Genomic DNA, 16,929 nt, shown 5'->3' with positions numbered 1-16,929 from the left:
AAAGGTAATTCTGAGGAAAACCAGCATAAACAAAGATTTAGAACCAACCGAGAACAAATAGAATTCAGTAAATGTGTATGTGACTATCCATTGTTAATACTCTGTAAAGAGTTGGATGAGGGTGAAGGACAATCAGAGGAATTTAATTCTTAAGCAAGTAAACCTGGGTCCAGCCAGTCAGCAGTCAACATGGACTCAATGGATTTAATAGAATTTTAAGAGCATCCTTGGCTAACAAATGTAAGAATCTAGGGTAAGAATCTAGGTCACCAGGAGTAGGGTATACTAGAATGCCTTTTCCTCTTTATCTCCTGGCAGAATCTTATTTATCTTGTAAGACCTGTGTTTTTGTTTTTTTTTAAAACATGTATTTATTTATTTATTTATTTTGGCTGTGCTGGATCTTAGTTGCTGCGTGCAGACTTCTTCTTAGTTGCCGCATACATGCGGGATCTAGTTCCCCGACCAGGGATTGAACCCAGGCCCCCAGCATTGGGAGTGCACAGTCTTACCCACTGGACCACCAGGGAAGTCCCAAGACCTCTCTTAAGTGTCACCTGATTTGTCATTCCCTTCTTCTTCTTCATTTCCTCTATCTCAATGCTGCCAGAGTGCTAGTCTGTAACAAGATAAGGAACTTGTACCAGAATATAAATCTATACCTTACTTCCTTCATTGAGAAAGTCTTGGTAAGAAGAAAATGTCAGCTGAACTAAATGTATTTTGCTTAGGGACATAGCTGATTTATACCCTGACGTAAGTGTGTGGATTGTCTGCCAGCCCACGGACCAACCTCCCCTAAAGCATTATTCACTACTTCCTGTGTGACTACATAGCTTATTAATACAAACACAATAGCGTTTGTTGCATTATATTATAGGTGGCCCTAGTCTTAGACATCTTTGATTCTGCTGCACTTTGCATAGTACCTGGGATTTATAGCATGTGGAGAATAAATATTTGTGGACTGAATTACTGTTAAATGGTGCAGTATGGGAAGAACCAGTCTTGGCATTGATAAAGAGCCTTAGCCAATTGCATGGTCAAACTTAGAAGTCAAAGGAGTTGGGACCATGACGTGATTTGACTTAGTGAAGAATTCGAAGAAGTTCATGTAAAGCTCCTTGCCTCCTCTAGGTGGCTTCTTTACAAGTACAATTTTTTTCTTCTCATGATTCCACTTCACTCTGGGTTTTTGTTTTGTTTGTTTTGCTTATTTGTTTTTTATCTGTTGGGTGTATCTTTTTCTTACTGTTTTGCACAGAGGAATAATCAAAGAAGAAGAGTTAGCTCCACTTCCTGATAGTTAGTTTTTAAAGAGCTGGTGATGGCAGTATTGAAGATTATGTCCTGCTAGATGGATTGGAAATTGCCTACCTGCAAAGGTTTTTCCCTGGTACTTTGCCCTGACTTTGGTCAGTTGGAAGTTGTTGCAGCTCAGTGGTGCCAGCCCCTGTTGTATATGTTTAATTCTTCTGAGGAGAATGATGATGGCTGCTAGTCAGCAATGATTATAAAGCAACTGAGAAGTTAACTAAGTAAGCTGTTTAATCTCTCAAGTTTTGAGTTCACTTAAGGCAATAGGGAAGTTCTGAAATGAGTTCCTGATTAACCAACTTTGGTTCTTTTATATCTAACGAGTGTTTAAATTAAGTCATTATATAAACTGGGAAAATTGGACCCACTATTAAATTAATGGTAGCCAGCTTCAGTGATTCTGTTCTACTATGTCTCTAGCTGTTTTACTCTCCCACAATCCTCCACTCTACCCTCCTTCTCAGCATATAAGTGGAAGGACCTCATCTAGTCTGGAGGAGTGGGGTGTTCCTTGACAAAGGGCAGTTGAGCTGAACTTAGACCTAATTAGGAAGAAATAAGAGGAGGCAGGGGCTAGTGCACAGACAGATTGGCATGAGTATAGGAACTTGAATATAGGTAAGAGATGATAGAAGCTTTTGAAAGATGGCAGTTGTGGGGACAGAGAGAACTCGGTGGATATAGAACATAAAAATGGGCACTGTTTGGTAATTGGACAGTTGTGAGGTTGAGGAGGAAAGAGGTTTTGAGGAGATGTCCAAGTTCCTCTGTGAAAGCACCTTTGTGAAAGGTGGTGCCTCTTACTCAGACAGGGAACCCTGGAAGAGAATCAGGTTTGGAGGTGTTGATTTAGGACATCGTGGAGTATGAGGAGATTCTGAGAGAACTATTTGAAGATGTTGTGTAAGCACTGGGACTCAGACCAGACTGGCTGGAGATAGATATTTTAAAATCATGAAACCATGAATGCAGAAGATACTTCCCACAGAGAGAGGGTAGAGTGGAAAGGGGAGATAGCCTAAAAGGGAGTTAAAACCAACAAGCCTGCTGAGCAAGAGCCAGAGAAGTAGAAGAAAACTCAGAATATGACCTGTCATGGAAACCAGTAGAGGGGAGGATTTCAAGAAGGAAGATGTGATTACCAGTGCAGATTGCTGTGGAAAGGTCAAATAAAACAAGAACAAAAAGTGACTGATTTTGTGACCTGTAGGGCCCCCTTGATGTGGATTCCAGATGATTGCTCCTTGGCCGTCCTTCTTGGAGTTTCCTGCCATCTGTCTCCACAGCTCTCTGCAGCTCTGACGGCCTCCCCCATGATTCTTTTTTTTTTAAATATTTATTTATTTATTTGGCTGTGTTGGGTCTTAGTTGTGGCAGCGGGATCTTCATTGCGGCCTATGGGATCTTTTGTTGTGGAGTGCAGGCTCTTTGTTGCTGCATGTGGGCTTCTCTCTAGTTGTGGTGCACGGGCTTTAGAGCACACAGGCTCAGTAGTTGCAGCGCGTGGGCTCTCTAGTTGTGGCGTGTGGGCTCTAAAGTGCTCAGGCTCAGTAGTTGCGGCGTGCAGGCTTAGTTGCCCCGCGGCATGTGGGATCTTAGTTCCCCAACCAGGGATCGAACTCACATCCCCTGCATTGGAAGGCGGACTCTTAACCCCTGGACCACCAGGATAGTCCCTCCCCCGTGATTCTTAACAAGACGGATTGCAGTTGCCTTTGCCACCCTGCCCTTGGCATATATATAGATGGTCCAACAGAAGTGTGTATCCTTTGAATTCCGCTGACTTTTTGAGACTCAGAGCTTACAATAAAGAGTTTCATCTGACACCTTTTTACCTTCCGATTTCCAGTGTCCTTTACCTCCATGCAGTTTCTGCCACTTACTTTCACGGCCACCCTGTGGATCTTATCTTCTGGACTTTCTGCCCCAGAAATTTTGAAGTTGGGCTTACTCCTCTTTGGTCATAACTTTCATTCCATCCAACTGTCTCACTGTCACCTGTACCTGGTCCCGGACTAGTTGAGGCCTCCCACCTCTTACCCCCTTTACCTTCTTTTTCTCTCATCCACCTTCCGTCTTTGCTTCTCTGCCAAGTTTAAGTCACTTCCACCACTCTCAGCAGCTCAGCTCCCTCATCCCATTGCCCTTCGTTACACCCACCTGGCAAAATCTCAGCTCTGGCTCAGTTGCTAAGTGTTGTTCAAGAAAACCACACAGTTGAAGTACGCTCTGCAGGGGAACACTCAGCAGTGTTGATCACACTTAAGGAATTGACTTTGACCAACGAGGTCAGGCTATTCTCTTTGTGTTTGTTCTTTTTTCATGCAAAATGAGATGCTAGTATGCACGTATTTCTTAGTTACATAGGTGACTATGTAGAATAAAATTTAAAAATAAATTTGTTAAACTGATTTTATTTTAGCCAGCTAAAATGCCAGTGAAAACAGCACCTTAGAACTGACAGTCAGGGTACTGTAATGTGGGCTTAACATATCTTTCCTGATTAATCCCACATTACTTATAGGAGTTCTTTGTCCCAGCCAGACTTGGTTTTTTTCTTTTTCATATCCCAAACAAGTGTTTTGAACTTTTAACCTCAGTTTTGATCATGCTGCTTCCAGAAAATCCTCCCTTCTCCATCCTTGAAGTTCTGCTCACTGCTTTAGTCCAGCTGAAATCCTGCCAGACTAAAATTTTGGGAGTATTTTTCCTTATCTGCCTAGAGGGGTATCTTGTCCCTCTTTGAATGTGGTATCCCCTCTGCCTCCTTAGTGTAGTTGCCCCTCATTATGGTCCTATTGATGAACTTTTTTGCTTATGTGTCTTTTTTAAAAAAATAAATTGCAAGCTTTAGAAATGTAAGAACCATGGTTTGTGTGACTGTTTATATCCCATGGTGCCATAGGTAGAAGGGATGCTTATAAATGTTGATATATGTAAATGGGGCTTGAAAATATTTTTATTATGGGTGTAATTCTGTTTTGGTATATACAAGTAAGTGGTTAGAAAAATCTTGCTGAGATTCATATTTTTAATTTATGTTTTAAACTATACCTTTGTCATTGTTAAAGAAATTGGGCAATGTTGATTTGATTAATAACTGTAGTTGGAATTCAGTAATATAACTAATGGTACTTAAATTGCTGTGGTTTTGAACAATAAATTCTCACCACGTAGGACAGATCATCACCAAGACAAACCAAATTGATCTGTATTTGAATGCATTACTTTCTACAGTAGCTTTCCCCATTTGAACGTGAACTCTGCCACCTTGTGGTTTTGTGCAACAAGTGCTTTAAAGGAAAAAATTCCACTGGCTAGAGAAACTTAAGGAATATTAACATTTGAAGATGCAAACTAGCTTAGGTAGCACGTGTTTCTATAAAGTCCCTGGTAGAAGACTAGTTTGGTTTTGTAATGTAATCAAGAAATCTCAGCCACCTTTGAATTTATGTTGATGTACATTATAGCTTTGAATAACTTCCTGAGAAGAGTTTAGCTTGAAATTAGAGGTAAACATTCAGTATTTGAAAAGGCAAAGATTGTTTTATATATGGCCAAGGTTACTGAAAAGAGATAGGAGTAGACTCTTGCCTTTAAGACCCTCACTCTAATGGGAGACGTAGGAAGAATATCCATAGGTGGCCATGAGAGCACAGGCAACTGAAGCGTTAATTTTTGCTGTGTGGGGATAACAGTGTCTGGTCAAGGGGTAGCTGGCATCTTTGGAAGGCAGGGCAATCAGTTCGTTTTGCAAGACTTCTTGTGAGAGGGGTCGTGCCACCCCTCCCCCCCCCAATTTATTTGAAGGTGAAGTTTATTCTTTTTTAATGCATAGTTCTGACAAACATCCGTAGTTGTGTTTAATTAAAAACTTTAAGGCTTTCCACTAATAACCTGCAAAAAAAGAAATCCTAGCCAAAAAAACCCGTAGTGATTCTTTCTTAATTCCTGTCCTGTCGGGTACAAATGCTGTATGATTTGGCATTAGGAAAAATGAGTAGTAGAGGTTCATTTCCCAAAGCTCTATTTTAGAGACATTGAAACATACTTCATGGCAGATTGGGAGTCCACTAGGTGGCGTAGTTGTGTTATTTATTTTAATACTGCAGTTACCGTGGCTCTGAGGAAACACTTTACAGCTGTGTCCCCAGTTCTTTCAGAATTCCAGCAGAGGGGCTGTGCTCCTAAAGAATGCTACATCTTTTTGAAGTTTGGAAAGACTTTGAAATAAAAATGCGGTAGTGTTGAAGTAGCCGTGATTCAGGGAGAATAAAGAGGGATTGTGTTTTTCTACAGAAGAGGCTTAAGGGAAAAGCCAAGGAGTGGGTGGTGATTTGAGGCTAAGGAAAGAGAAAGGTAACCAGAATGAGATGTGCTAAGATAATGGTTGGTTCCATGTTGCCAATTTATTGACTCTGGGGCTTAAGGATTGTCTCTGGAGGCTTAAGGCTTAGGCTAGGGGAAGACAAAGAGGGGGCAAGAAATGAAAGAGGGAGAAGAGAGCAAGATAAAGAGCATACGGTTTCAGGGCCAGTTCCTTTTGGGGTGTTGGGAAAAGGTGGAAGTAGGGAAAAAAGTGATTTTAGCAGATAAAAATAGAGAAACCAACTGTGAAAATACCACTTGTCACAGTCTTTATAGCTTTATAACATCCATTCTCTACCAGGAGATATTGGACTAAATTTTATTGGTATGTAATTGTGCAATGTAAGACAATTTGTGATTTTTTTCAACAGTTTTCTCTGGATTTGTGTACTTTAGAAACCTGAACTGTGTCCTTTATCAAAGATCCAGACTTTTCCTGATTCTTGTATCTCACTAGTATGTTGCTGGAAGGAGCTTCTGATTATTGTTGTATGTATAACTAGGTCTTGTGTTTCTGGTTTTCCATTTGGGGGGATAATTTGCTCTCTGGTACCCTTGTTTTCCCTAGTTTTTAGTCTCTAGGTTCTATGTAAATAAGAATGGTATAACTTTTGCAAGAAAATTTTATTAATTTAAGCACTGAAAAATAGAATCTTATAACTTTGGAAGGGATATAAAGATCCCCTACCTTTAGGAAAGTGACACTTTAGTCAGCCAGAAAGAAAAAGTGAGCTGTTTTAAAAGACTTCCACCAAAGGAGTTTCCACAACATTCTTCATGTCTCATTTAAGGAATTCTTTCTTATATCTCACCTAAAATCCACTTGCTGTAACAAACTGTTTATATTCCTTATCATTGAGAAGCATTTACATAGCTCATTGCTTATACATGAAACACTGTAGGACCAAGTCTTTATGTTTAGCATATGGCCCAACATGTTAAGGGTTGGTCTGTAACACTCAGAAGAAAAATGTTAAAGAAACACATTTTGTGTTTCTTTAACATTTTTAAGAATAAGTAAGAATAAGTGAATTTCAGAGGTGTGAAGAGTGTTGATTAGCTGTGAGTTACACGTCTACACACTGTGGTGCCTGTGAAAGTCATCACCTTTTCCTCATCATTTCTTCTTGTGTGTAGTTTGTCTTCAGATTGAGAACAGCTGGCTGCCATCTTCTCTGTAAGATCATTTTTTGTCACTTCTCTTCCTCTTTTAAAGGCTGCAAATAGTTCCAGTTCCTTTCATCTTTCTTCAGAGGTTTTCTTTTTTCATCCTGTTAATCAGCTTTGAGTCTCTTTTGAATCCCCTCCAAGTTTTATTTTTCCTTAACATTCCTTTTCAGTTTAGAAGTACAAAACTGGACGGCAGTGCCCTGAGAGTTTCTGATCACCTTTGAGTGTCATGAGAGGATGATTTCACACTTGTACCTGTGCCAGAGTCTATTTCATATCACCTTAGATTATGTTTGCTTTCCAAAACTGTACTCGTGTGGTGCTGACTGCCTGTCAGATTTTTATCTCCTGTGACCTTGATCTTTTCCTCTTATGTTTATTTATAACTTGCACATTAATCATCTTTTATTTGTGGAGTTTATTTTTCTTGGCTGGAGAGATTGCTTTGCACTGTCCTCACTGAAATTCATTGCCTTTCTTTTTCTGCTTACTTCACCACTTACTCAATGTCATTTCTATTCTTATCTTCCAGTGTGCCCAGCCCATGGGCTTCTATTGTCTGTGCTATCCCAGTCCGTGATGCAGATGTTAAAAAAAGAAGGGGGTAGAGACAGTGTCCTCGAAATGATGGCAGAACGTGATGTGTTGATGTTTCTCGAAATTTACTCTAATGAGCAGCCAGGCTGAGTGGTAGAGGGCTGTCTGTGTTCCCCTCCTTTCATGCCTTTTATGCTCCTCGGATCTGTTCCTCTCACCACCAAAGTTTGGTGCCTCCATCACCACACAACTGTGCTAAGGAACAAAGAAAGCTTTGTCAGAGCAATTCATCTTGCACACTGCTGTCAGATTTAATTTTTTTCACTGCCTTGTTCATATCTTTCCCTGTTCATAACTTTCAGTGGCTCCCCAACACCACTGAATTAAAAATAAGCTTTCTCATCTGGCATTCGAGGCACATTTTGGCCCCAGCCTCCCTTTCTGATCTGATTGCCTGTAACTATTTCTTTAAGAATGAACCACTTGCCATTCTCTCACACTTTTGAGGCCTTGGTTTGTCTGCATTGTTTACTCTGCTTAGAACACTCTGACAAAAAAAAAAAAAGGTCCCTGGCAGTCTAGTGGTTAAGACTCTGTGCTTCCACTGCATGGGGCATGGGTTTGATCCCTGGTTGATCCCACAGGCCATGTGGTGCGGCCAAAAAAAAAAAAAAAAGCACATGCTGACGCTTTTCCATCAGATTTTTGTCTGTTAACACCATTTAAGACCAGTGTCTTTCATGTTCCTTTCTTTGTGGATTTCTCCATCTAGATATGATCTTTCCTTCCCACCCTCCCTTATACTCCTTAGGGTGCTTATTATATTTTGTCTTTTGTTTTAACTAGTCTTTACAAATAACCATGCTTTTCTTAACCTTCCTGGTAGACTGTAGCTTTTTTTTTAAGAACTGTCTCTTCCTCATCTTGGTAACTTTGGGAATACCTCCTAGTATGTATTTGCATAAGTAGATGCATAAGAAAATACATTTTTTCTTATAGTATTTATGGGTATGTGCCAACTAAATGAACTATATATCAGTTTCAGCACATTATATGATATATTTGATTTAAATTCTATTGTAAGCTCCTTACTTGGTAACAGACTGGTAGCAGAGTTTGGACTGGCAGCTGGTATACACTTTGAGTAGCATTGTTAGAGTCTACTTTTTCACCCTTAAAAAAATTCTAGAAGGAATTAAAAGTTTATATCAATTTACTGTATTAGTCATTAAACAAAAATTGTTAAATGCAGGAATTGCTTGATTGCGTAATTAAAATTTACTCTAAAAGCCCTTTTATAATGGACTTTTATTGTTCTCTAGAAATTACCCAACTCTGGCTAATATCGAAAGGAAGAAAAAGTTAAAAATTGAAAAGGAAAAGAGAGGAGCAGTGTTGACAACGACACAGTATGGGTAAGTTCCTTAAAATTGCTTGTACCCTCAATGCTTATTTTAAATGAATGTATGTACTTATAAATAATAAAAAAGAGCATACACCCAAATCCTAAAACCGCTATACTTTCAATTCTGAAATCTTTGCTTTTGTAACTTTTTTACTTAAAAATTTTAAAATTATATTTTAAAATAAGTAGTACCCTATATTTATGTGGTTTTCAAAACGATTTACAGTAACAAGTCTTTTCTGTCTTTGTCTCCTAGCTAAACAGTTCTCCTTCCCAGAGGCAACCCATTTTATCTTTCTAGAGATATTTCATCTTTATATAGCACATAGATAATAGTCTTTTTTTTCCTTTTTTGATACTATTGTACATCTTGCTGTTTTTAGCCAAATAATATACTTGGAGATTGTCCTATATTGACATATAAACAAGACTCCTCATTCTCTGAGGGTGTGTAAGAAGCATAAGAATACCCCACAGGGTCTTTTTTTTAAAAAAAAAAAACAGTTCTCTACTGACAGACATTTAAGTTTTCACCAGTCTTTTACTAATAAAAAGTTGCCGTTATTGCCCTGTACATACATTTTACACATGTGCACATATTTCTGAGCATGGATTGCTAGAAGTGGTTTTGCTGAGTCAAAAGACATGTGTATTTATTATATTAATAGCTAACTGCCAAATGCCTATCATAGAAGCTATTGTAGTTTACTCTCCCACCAACAGTACATGAGACATCCCGTTTTCCCCAATGCCTCACCTTCATAGAATTTTTTCCATTTTGTTTTGTACTGAAGTGTACAACTGAATGAATTTATATACATTCACATACCTACATACCCATGTAACTTCCACATATTAATAATATGTAGAATGTCTTTACCTCACAAAGCTTTCTCTCTTAGGCCCTCCTTAGTTCCATGCCTCCCCACAAAGGTAACCTCCTTTCTGATTTCTATCATCATAGATTTATTTTACCTGTTCTTAGAACCTTGTATAAGTGGAATCATATAGTATTGATGTGTCTTCTTTAGTGTATAGTTTCTGTGGCTCAAAATTATCTTGTGAGATTCATCCATATTGTTGTGTATAGCTGTAAATCCATTCTTATTGCTATATGGAACTTAATTGTGAGAATATATATTCATTCTACTATTGGTCATTTGGGTTGTTTCCAATTTGGGCTATTATGAATAAAGCTGCTATGAACGTTCTTTTAAGTGTCTTTCGTGGACATAAATACTTGTTTCTTGTTTACATTGGCCATACACACACACACACACACACACACACACACACACACACTAGGTCATACTAGATATTTAGTTATAATAGATACAGTCAAACAGTTTTCCAAAACACTTGTACTAATTTATACTCCTACTGACTCTGCATCTAACTGCTGTGTGTCCTGGTCAATGCATAGTATTGTTATACCTTTTCCTCATGTTATACCATTTCCCTCATGACTAACGATGTTGGACATCTTTTTATATGCTTTTCCGTCATGTTGATGTTCTCTTGTGAAGTGCCAGTTCAAGTCTGAGACCACTTGTCTTTTTAAAAGGGTTTTTTAAAAATTATGTGTAGCATAGACAAAATTATTTAAGTCAATAAATTTTTAAGGAATTTCATGTATTCTGATTCTTTCCACTGCCAATCACCTTAGTTCCTCCAAACTCATAATCTTCAAGATAAAATAGCCCTTCAAAAAGAAGTTGTCATGTTAGCCCACAATTCTTTTAGTTGGGCTTCTTTGATCTCCAGTGGAATATGGACACACTTCAAAATTCCACACCTGTAATCTTTGGGATCCAATTTCCTCAAGCGATTTACTTTAGGACCATGTTTAGGGTCAGGAGATGGATCTGCTTGGTTCTGAATTTGACATCCTCTAAAAATGTGTTAGGTTCAAATCATATTCACTCCTAAGCCATCACACCCTAGAACAGTACAGATCATTGGGATCTGCCAATACCTTTTTAAAATCCAGACTCTGTGTTCAAAATAAAAGCCTAAGGAAAGAAGCCATCTTTGTTTCATGTCAACATTAAAATTAGAGTACTAAATCAATACAGCTGATAATTTAAAAGCTTAAGATATGAGGGAAATTATCAGCTCTATAGTCCTGGAAGCAATCTTTATGTTTATCAGTGCACCCCCATCACTTGACTCTCTTTTAGGTATCATGTTCCTTCTCACCTGTATCAAAACTCATACTGAACAATGAGTTCTGGGTTGCAAAAGAGGATTTATTTTTGCCCCTGTCTAGAAGTCTTTGTCCACAAATTAAACAAAAACAAACACAAGTGCTATTGACCACTTTTTAATTGGGTTGCTTTTCTTGATTAGTAGGAGTTATTTACTTAGATACAAATCCTTTTTTGTGTAGAGTATAGGTAGTGCAGATATATATAGTCTTGCAATTTGTGGCTTGCCTTTTTACCCTTAATAGGTGTCTTTTTTTTTTTTCTCCATATGATAGTCTTAACTGCTCAGATATCTGGGGTCAGCTGGGGGTTATCTGGTGATCTTGACAAGGCTTAGTCACAGCTGGGGGTTGGTTAGCTGATGGTTGGGGTGCCTATATAGTTACTATTCATGGTACTCTTCATTCTTTAGCGTAGATCCATCTTTCCATCTGATACCATTTTCCTTTTGCCTAAAAGACTTCCTATAACATTTCTTATAGTGAGGGTCTGCTGGAGATGACTTCTTTCAGCTTTGTGTGTCTGAAAAGATCTTTATTTTCCCTTCCTATTGGAAAGATATTTTTGCTAGATACATAATTCTAGGTTAACAGTTTTCTAAAAATTTTATAGTACTTTAAAGATGTTGCCCCATTGTTTTCTTATTTGCATTGTTTCCAAGAGAAGTCTGCTGTCATCATTTTGTTCCTCTATATAAAATACCTTTTATCTCTGACTGCTTTTAAGATTTTCTCTTTTTCACTAGCTTTGAGCAATTTGATTATTATGTGCCTTGGTATTATTTTCTTACTTTGTTTTATGTCCATTGAGAGTATATGTAATGAACCTTTTTTTAAAAAATGGTCTTTGTTTTCCTATGCATAGTTTACATAAGCATGTGATCACATAAGTATTTGTTTTCCTCCTAAGAGTACTAATAGCTGTGGTTTGAGAGGGCGCTTGATTTGAGCTAGCTGTGAAATTGTGCTTGGTCTATGATCTTTAAGTTTATCCTCCTGTAATGTGAAGAGAATAATACCTGTCTAATCTATTTCAAGGAGTTACCATGAAGTTTAAACAAGAAATGAGGTAGCATATTTGTAAAAGCATCAGAAACTTTAAGGCTACTTACAATTAAGTAGATAAGAGTTAATGCGCTTTGTAAAGTCTAAGGAACATTTTATCTTAATGTATGATAGGAATGAAAGAATGCTGCCAATTAAATTCACTTGCTGTTGATTGTACAACATAGCCCAATTTCAGAGGGATTACATTATGGGAGGAAATGTGCAATTTGGAATTGATAAAGTATGGTATATTGTGGTATGTTATACTTTTAAAGTTCTACTTTGGAAGCCATTGAATTTATTTTATTCTGGTCTCTTTAATGTACTAGGTGACAGGTGATTTATTTGACAGCTAAGTTTCTTTTGCATTCAGTAATCTTTTTCAAATTTTTCTTGAAAGGTCAGTGCCTTTTATATTAAGAATTGCATTTTTCTTACTCCAGCAAGATGAAGGGGATGGCCAGACATTCACAGATGGCAAAAATCAGAAGTCCTGGCAAACGTCACAAATGGAAAAATGGTCATGCTGGACAGAGAGCAGCCATTGGGTCAGGCAATCCCTTGTGTGATTCGAAGCCTGAAAGAACACCCGAGGCAAATTCAGACCCTCTGGGTGTTTTGGTAAACACCGATTCCGGTAAGCTAAATAAGAAAACACCGTGTTTTTAAGAGTATAGCCAGTGATGCAGAAATTGATTCTTCACATCCTTGTTTGGGGAGAGTTTAATGGCGAAAATGTAAAAAGGTGGAATGATGCTTTTGTTCTTAATAGGAGTGTTTTGTCAAAAACCTCGTTTAAAGAAATTTTTTCTGAATCTTGGGAATGAGTGCATGAGGCAGGCAGAATGTGGGAAAAAGATTATATTTATTGGATAATTTCCTCAGTATCATATAATCTTGGAAATTTTCTTAAGATTATTTTGAATGTATAGGTGTTGTGGATTCAGATTTGCACCATTATGTGAATTTTCCCACCTAGAAAGCAGGAATTCCAATGAAAGCCAGCATTTATGCTGCTCAGCATGAACATGGTCTCTTTGGGTAAATAATATTAATTCCATATATTTAAATAATACTGTTCTTCCTCAGAGCATAGAATATATTTATGTGTGTTTATTGTTTTTTCTTAAATTCCTTCTAGAATTTAAGAGATAAGTTTACTCTTGCTTATAAGTTGAGAAATTAAAGGACCAAAATGTTGCTGTCACAGAAAGATACCGCTAAGGCTTCATTTCTCTTCTGAAAAATAAAAATGTTTATGTAAATATTTTAGCACCTTTCCTTCCAATAACGATGTGAGGCTTTATCCAGTTGCTAGTGATTCTTCTTTTGCAAAGGGGTGTTATTGATGTTACATTGCAGGTTTGCTAGCAGGCTCTGTTCAGCTTGGGGGAAAGCAGCTTCTACGACAATCACAGATTATGTTATAAATTTATTTATTTATTTTTGGCTGTGTTGAGTCTTCGTTGCTGCACGCAGGCTTTCTCTAGTTGCAGCGAGCGGGGGCTACTCTTCGTTGCGGTGTGCGGGCTTCTCATTACGGTGGCTTCTCTTTGTTGCAGAGCACGGGCTCTAGGCGCGCGGGCTTCAGTAGTTGTGGCTTGCAGGCTCTAGAGCGCAGGCTCAGTAGTTGTGGCGCACGGGCTTAGTTGCTCCGCGGCATGTGGAATCTTCCCAGACGAGGGATCGAACCCATGTCCCCTGCGCTGGCAGGCGATTCTTAACCACTGCGCCACCAGGGAAGCCCCGTGGCAGATTACTGAATTTATGGATGGGAAGAAACAGGGGGATAACTACTTCACTGACTAAATCAGGATGGAAAAGATCTTGGCATAAGGGAATGTTGGGCTAAGAGTGACAAGATACAATTTACTAGGAATAATAATAATAAATTATTTTAACACCAACTAACACTTATTGAGTAAGGTATTGGGTTGGCCAAAAAGTTCGTTTGGGTTTTTCTGTAACATCTTACAGAAAAACCCAAACGAACTTTTTGGCTAACCCAATACTTACTGTGCTCTAAATGCTTTGTATATATTAGCTCTTTTCCTCATGACAACGTTTTACTTATGTGCAGATGCTACTTCCATTTTCGAACCAAGGAACTTAGAGTGAGTAATTTACCTTAGTCATGCTGCTAGTTAATGGCAGAGCTAGAATTAGAACTTAGGTGTCTAACTCCTAGTATACTATACTACCTCTACACATGAAGTCTGAATTTGGCCAAAAAAATATTGTAGGAGTCTAGGATAGTTGAGATGTGGGAGAGAGTTTTAAAAAGGCATCTTCTTATCCTTGCTACTAGCAAGGCAAAGACAGAAGACATTTTGGGCCAGGGCTGAATTTACTCTTGGGCACTGATTTTTTTTCCTTCAAAAAATGTTGGATAGAGCCCACATACTTCTTCAAACTTACAGTTTGTGACCTTGATGATGAAATACAATCTGTACCTAAATATAAACTTCCATGTCGTTAAAATACTTGAAACACAAATGTGAAGACTACTGTTATAAACAGTGTTACTAATTTGAAAATTACATAATTCTTCCCTTTATGCAGTTTTCTAAATGAACATTTGAAGGATTCTGTAATACTGAATACTCTGTTTTTGCATTGTTAGCTTTGGTTGGGTAATTCTGTTTTCTCATTTTTAAAGAAGTGTTTCAGTGTGTCAATCTGGTGAAACACTAACAAAAAGATGAGTATATCTTGCCTCTATTTGTATCTAGATCTTCAAGAGACACCTTAGACCTGAGAAACAATAGTTAAATGCCTTTCATCCTCATGGTAGAAAGCATTCAGTCAGATCTAGGAGCGGTTGAATGAGAGTAGCAAGTAATTTTGTTTTGGCTTAATGTTGAAACTCTTACCTATTCTGAAGGTCAGAAATGAAAATGTAAGTCTTGAATATAAAAATCCTAAAAGTAAGCTGTAAATTTATAATATTGTTCTTTGAGGAAATCAAAATACCCACAATCAAATTATGGTAGCTTAATTTTGTAGGAAAGATTCCATTTAAATTTATGTTTTTCTTTACCTGGGATTTCTTCTGGACTTTCACATTTTCCAAATCAATGTTTCAGAGTGTTGGTTTTTCAACTTTCCACTCCAGGTATAGCTACAGAAAACCGTATGTACCATTTTTTCACATGCCCTAGATATTCTCAGCTTCTCGACTTTCCAGTTTATCAGTTTTACCTTGTTTGGAGGCAGCTTCCTTCACATGGGCCAGAGCCGGCCAACCTTCATTAAGATCTAGTTGTGCTTGTTATTCAAGTTGTCGGTGGCAGGGCAGCATGGTGACAACGTGGCCCTATTCATGCTCCAATGTGGCAGTTGACACTTTTCAGCACTAAGCTCACTTTAAAAATGAAGATCCCAATTTCTTTTATTTTTTGCCTTTTTTGGGCTTAGAACCTTATCTAGACAGCAGCATTCACATTTAGACAAGATAGTAGTTCTTGAGAATCTCTATAAACCTTATGTCATGTTTAGAAAATCACGCCTGAGCCCACCTTTTTGTGATGGTAGTTGGTAGTATGTGAACCCTCATTAATTGTGCAGGTGCTTTATTTATTTATTTTTAAAGATGGAGAATTTTTAAATTAAATTAAGTTAATTAATTAATTTATTTTTGGCTGCATTGGGTCCCCGCCGCTGCGTGTGGTCTTTCTCTAGTTGTGGTGAGCAGAGGCTACTCTTCGTTGCCGTGCGCGGGCTTCTCATTGCGGTGGCTTTTCTTGTTGCGGAGCACAGGCTCCAGGCGCATGGGCTTCAGTAGTTGTGGCGCATGGGCCCAGCTGCTCCACGGCATGTGGGATCCTCCCGGACCAGGGATTGAACCCATGTCCCCTGCATTGGCAGGTGGACTCTTAACCACTGTGCCACCAGGGAAGTCCCTGTGCAGATGCTTTAAATTGGGAATTGACATTGTTTCAAAAGGAAAGCCTGTCATTTGGAGTCTCTCAACTTATGAGTTTTGAGTATGGCCTGTTGTCACTAGATTTGCTAGTGGTGCTCTGCTCTTGTTTAAATACAGCATGTTCTATGGCTTTCCTGGCCCGTGGTTTTAACAAGTATTGTCTGGGCTAGAAGGAAAGGAGCTGGTCAGTAATGTGTCCTTGAGCATCACTGACTACAGTGCCTCAGTGTCCACAAAACAGAAAGGATCCAGTTTGTTAGTCATTCATTATAACAAATATAGCTATTGTCATAGAACACTGGGACATCAGTCTAACTATGCATCGAGGTAAGCTAGATGGCTTCTGCTGTTAAAAAGGTAGGCATACAAGTAAGAAGGTAAGCTGGCCTAGCACATCAGAAATCATGAATTCCCAATGTTAAATACCTGGTTTTGAGGTTTGGAAACTGTAAACCAAAGTTCCCATTTTTTTAGAGTGACTTTTTCAATATATAGCTTTTTCTTTGTGAGAATTTATAAATCATCTTGGGGTTACAGCATATAATTGTGCTTTGTTCCATAAAGGCAATAGGAAATAGTAGTGGGAGAGGAGGGTGGCACAAATAAAAAAATAAGTTGTAGAAAGAAGCCAGATGAGAAGCTTTTTCCAATGTTTAGAGTTGGGTAAGACATTCAAAGGGCAGTTTGTTTTTTTTCATTTCAATAGGGATTTACTGAGGTCCTACATTTTGCTTGCCCAGCCCTATAATTCAGTGAAGTCTTTCCCTGCCTTCAAGAAACTCATAGTCTAGTGATAATTTTTAGATTAAAAAAAATTTTTTTGGTCATTGGGAACATGATGTGTATGTATGAGACAGAGAGGTGAGATTTACTCTAAGAAAAGTGTCACTATTTTTTTTTTTTTAACAGTAAGAGAAATTATTGGAGTTGGTATTTATAATGCTCTTGAAGTTT

General features: G+C 38.2%; 1 protein-coding gene and 1 non-coding gene across 2 annotated transcripts in view; one reads left to right on the top strand and one right to left on the bottom strand.

Moving 5' to 3' along the window:
* Window positions 1-16,929, top strand: part of NUFIP1 (nuclear FMR1 interacting protein 1) — a 43,992-nt gene that overhangs the window by 10,850 nt on the left and 16,213 nt on the right. Inside the window, exons 6-7 of the mRNA XM_061170966.1 lie at window positions 8,715-8,807; window positions 12,494-12,687. Coding sequence (XP_061026949.1) covers window positions 8,715-8,807; window positions 12,494-12,687 — 287 coding nt within the window. The remainder of the gene's footprint in view (window positions 1-8,714; window positions 8,808-12,493; window positions 12,688-16,929) is intronic.
* Window positions 10,982-11,108, bottom strand: LOC133076723 (small nucleolar RNA SNORA40). Its single transcript, XR_009697609.1, has one exon. It is a non-coding gene; the product is annotated as a small nucleolar RNA SNORA40 (small nucleolar RNA).

This window comes from Eubalaena glacialis, chromosome 16 (assembly GCF_028564815.1).
Source record: "Eubalaena glacialis isolate mEubGla1 chromosome 16, mEubGla1.1.hap2.+ XY, whole genome shotgun sequence".
Classification (NCBI taxonomy): Eukaryota; Metazoa; Chordata; class Mammalia; order Artiodactyla; family Balaenidae; genus Eubalaena; species Eubalaena glacialis.
Note: the sequence above shows the minus strand (reverse complement) of the source record. Positions and strands in the feature narration are given on the sequence as shown.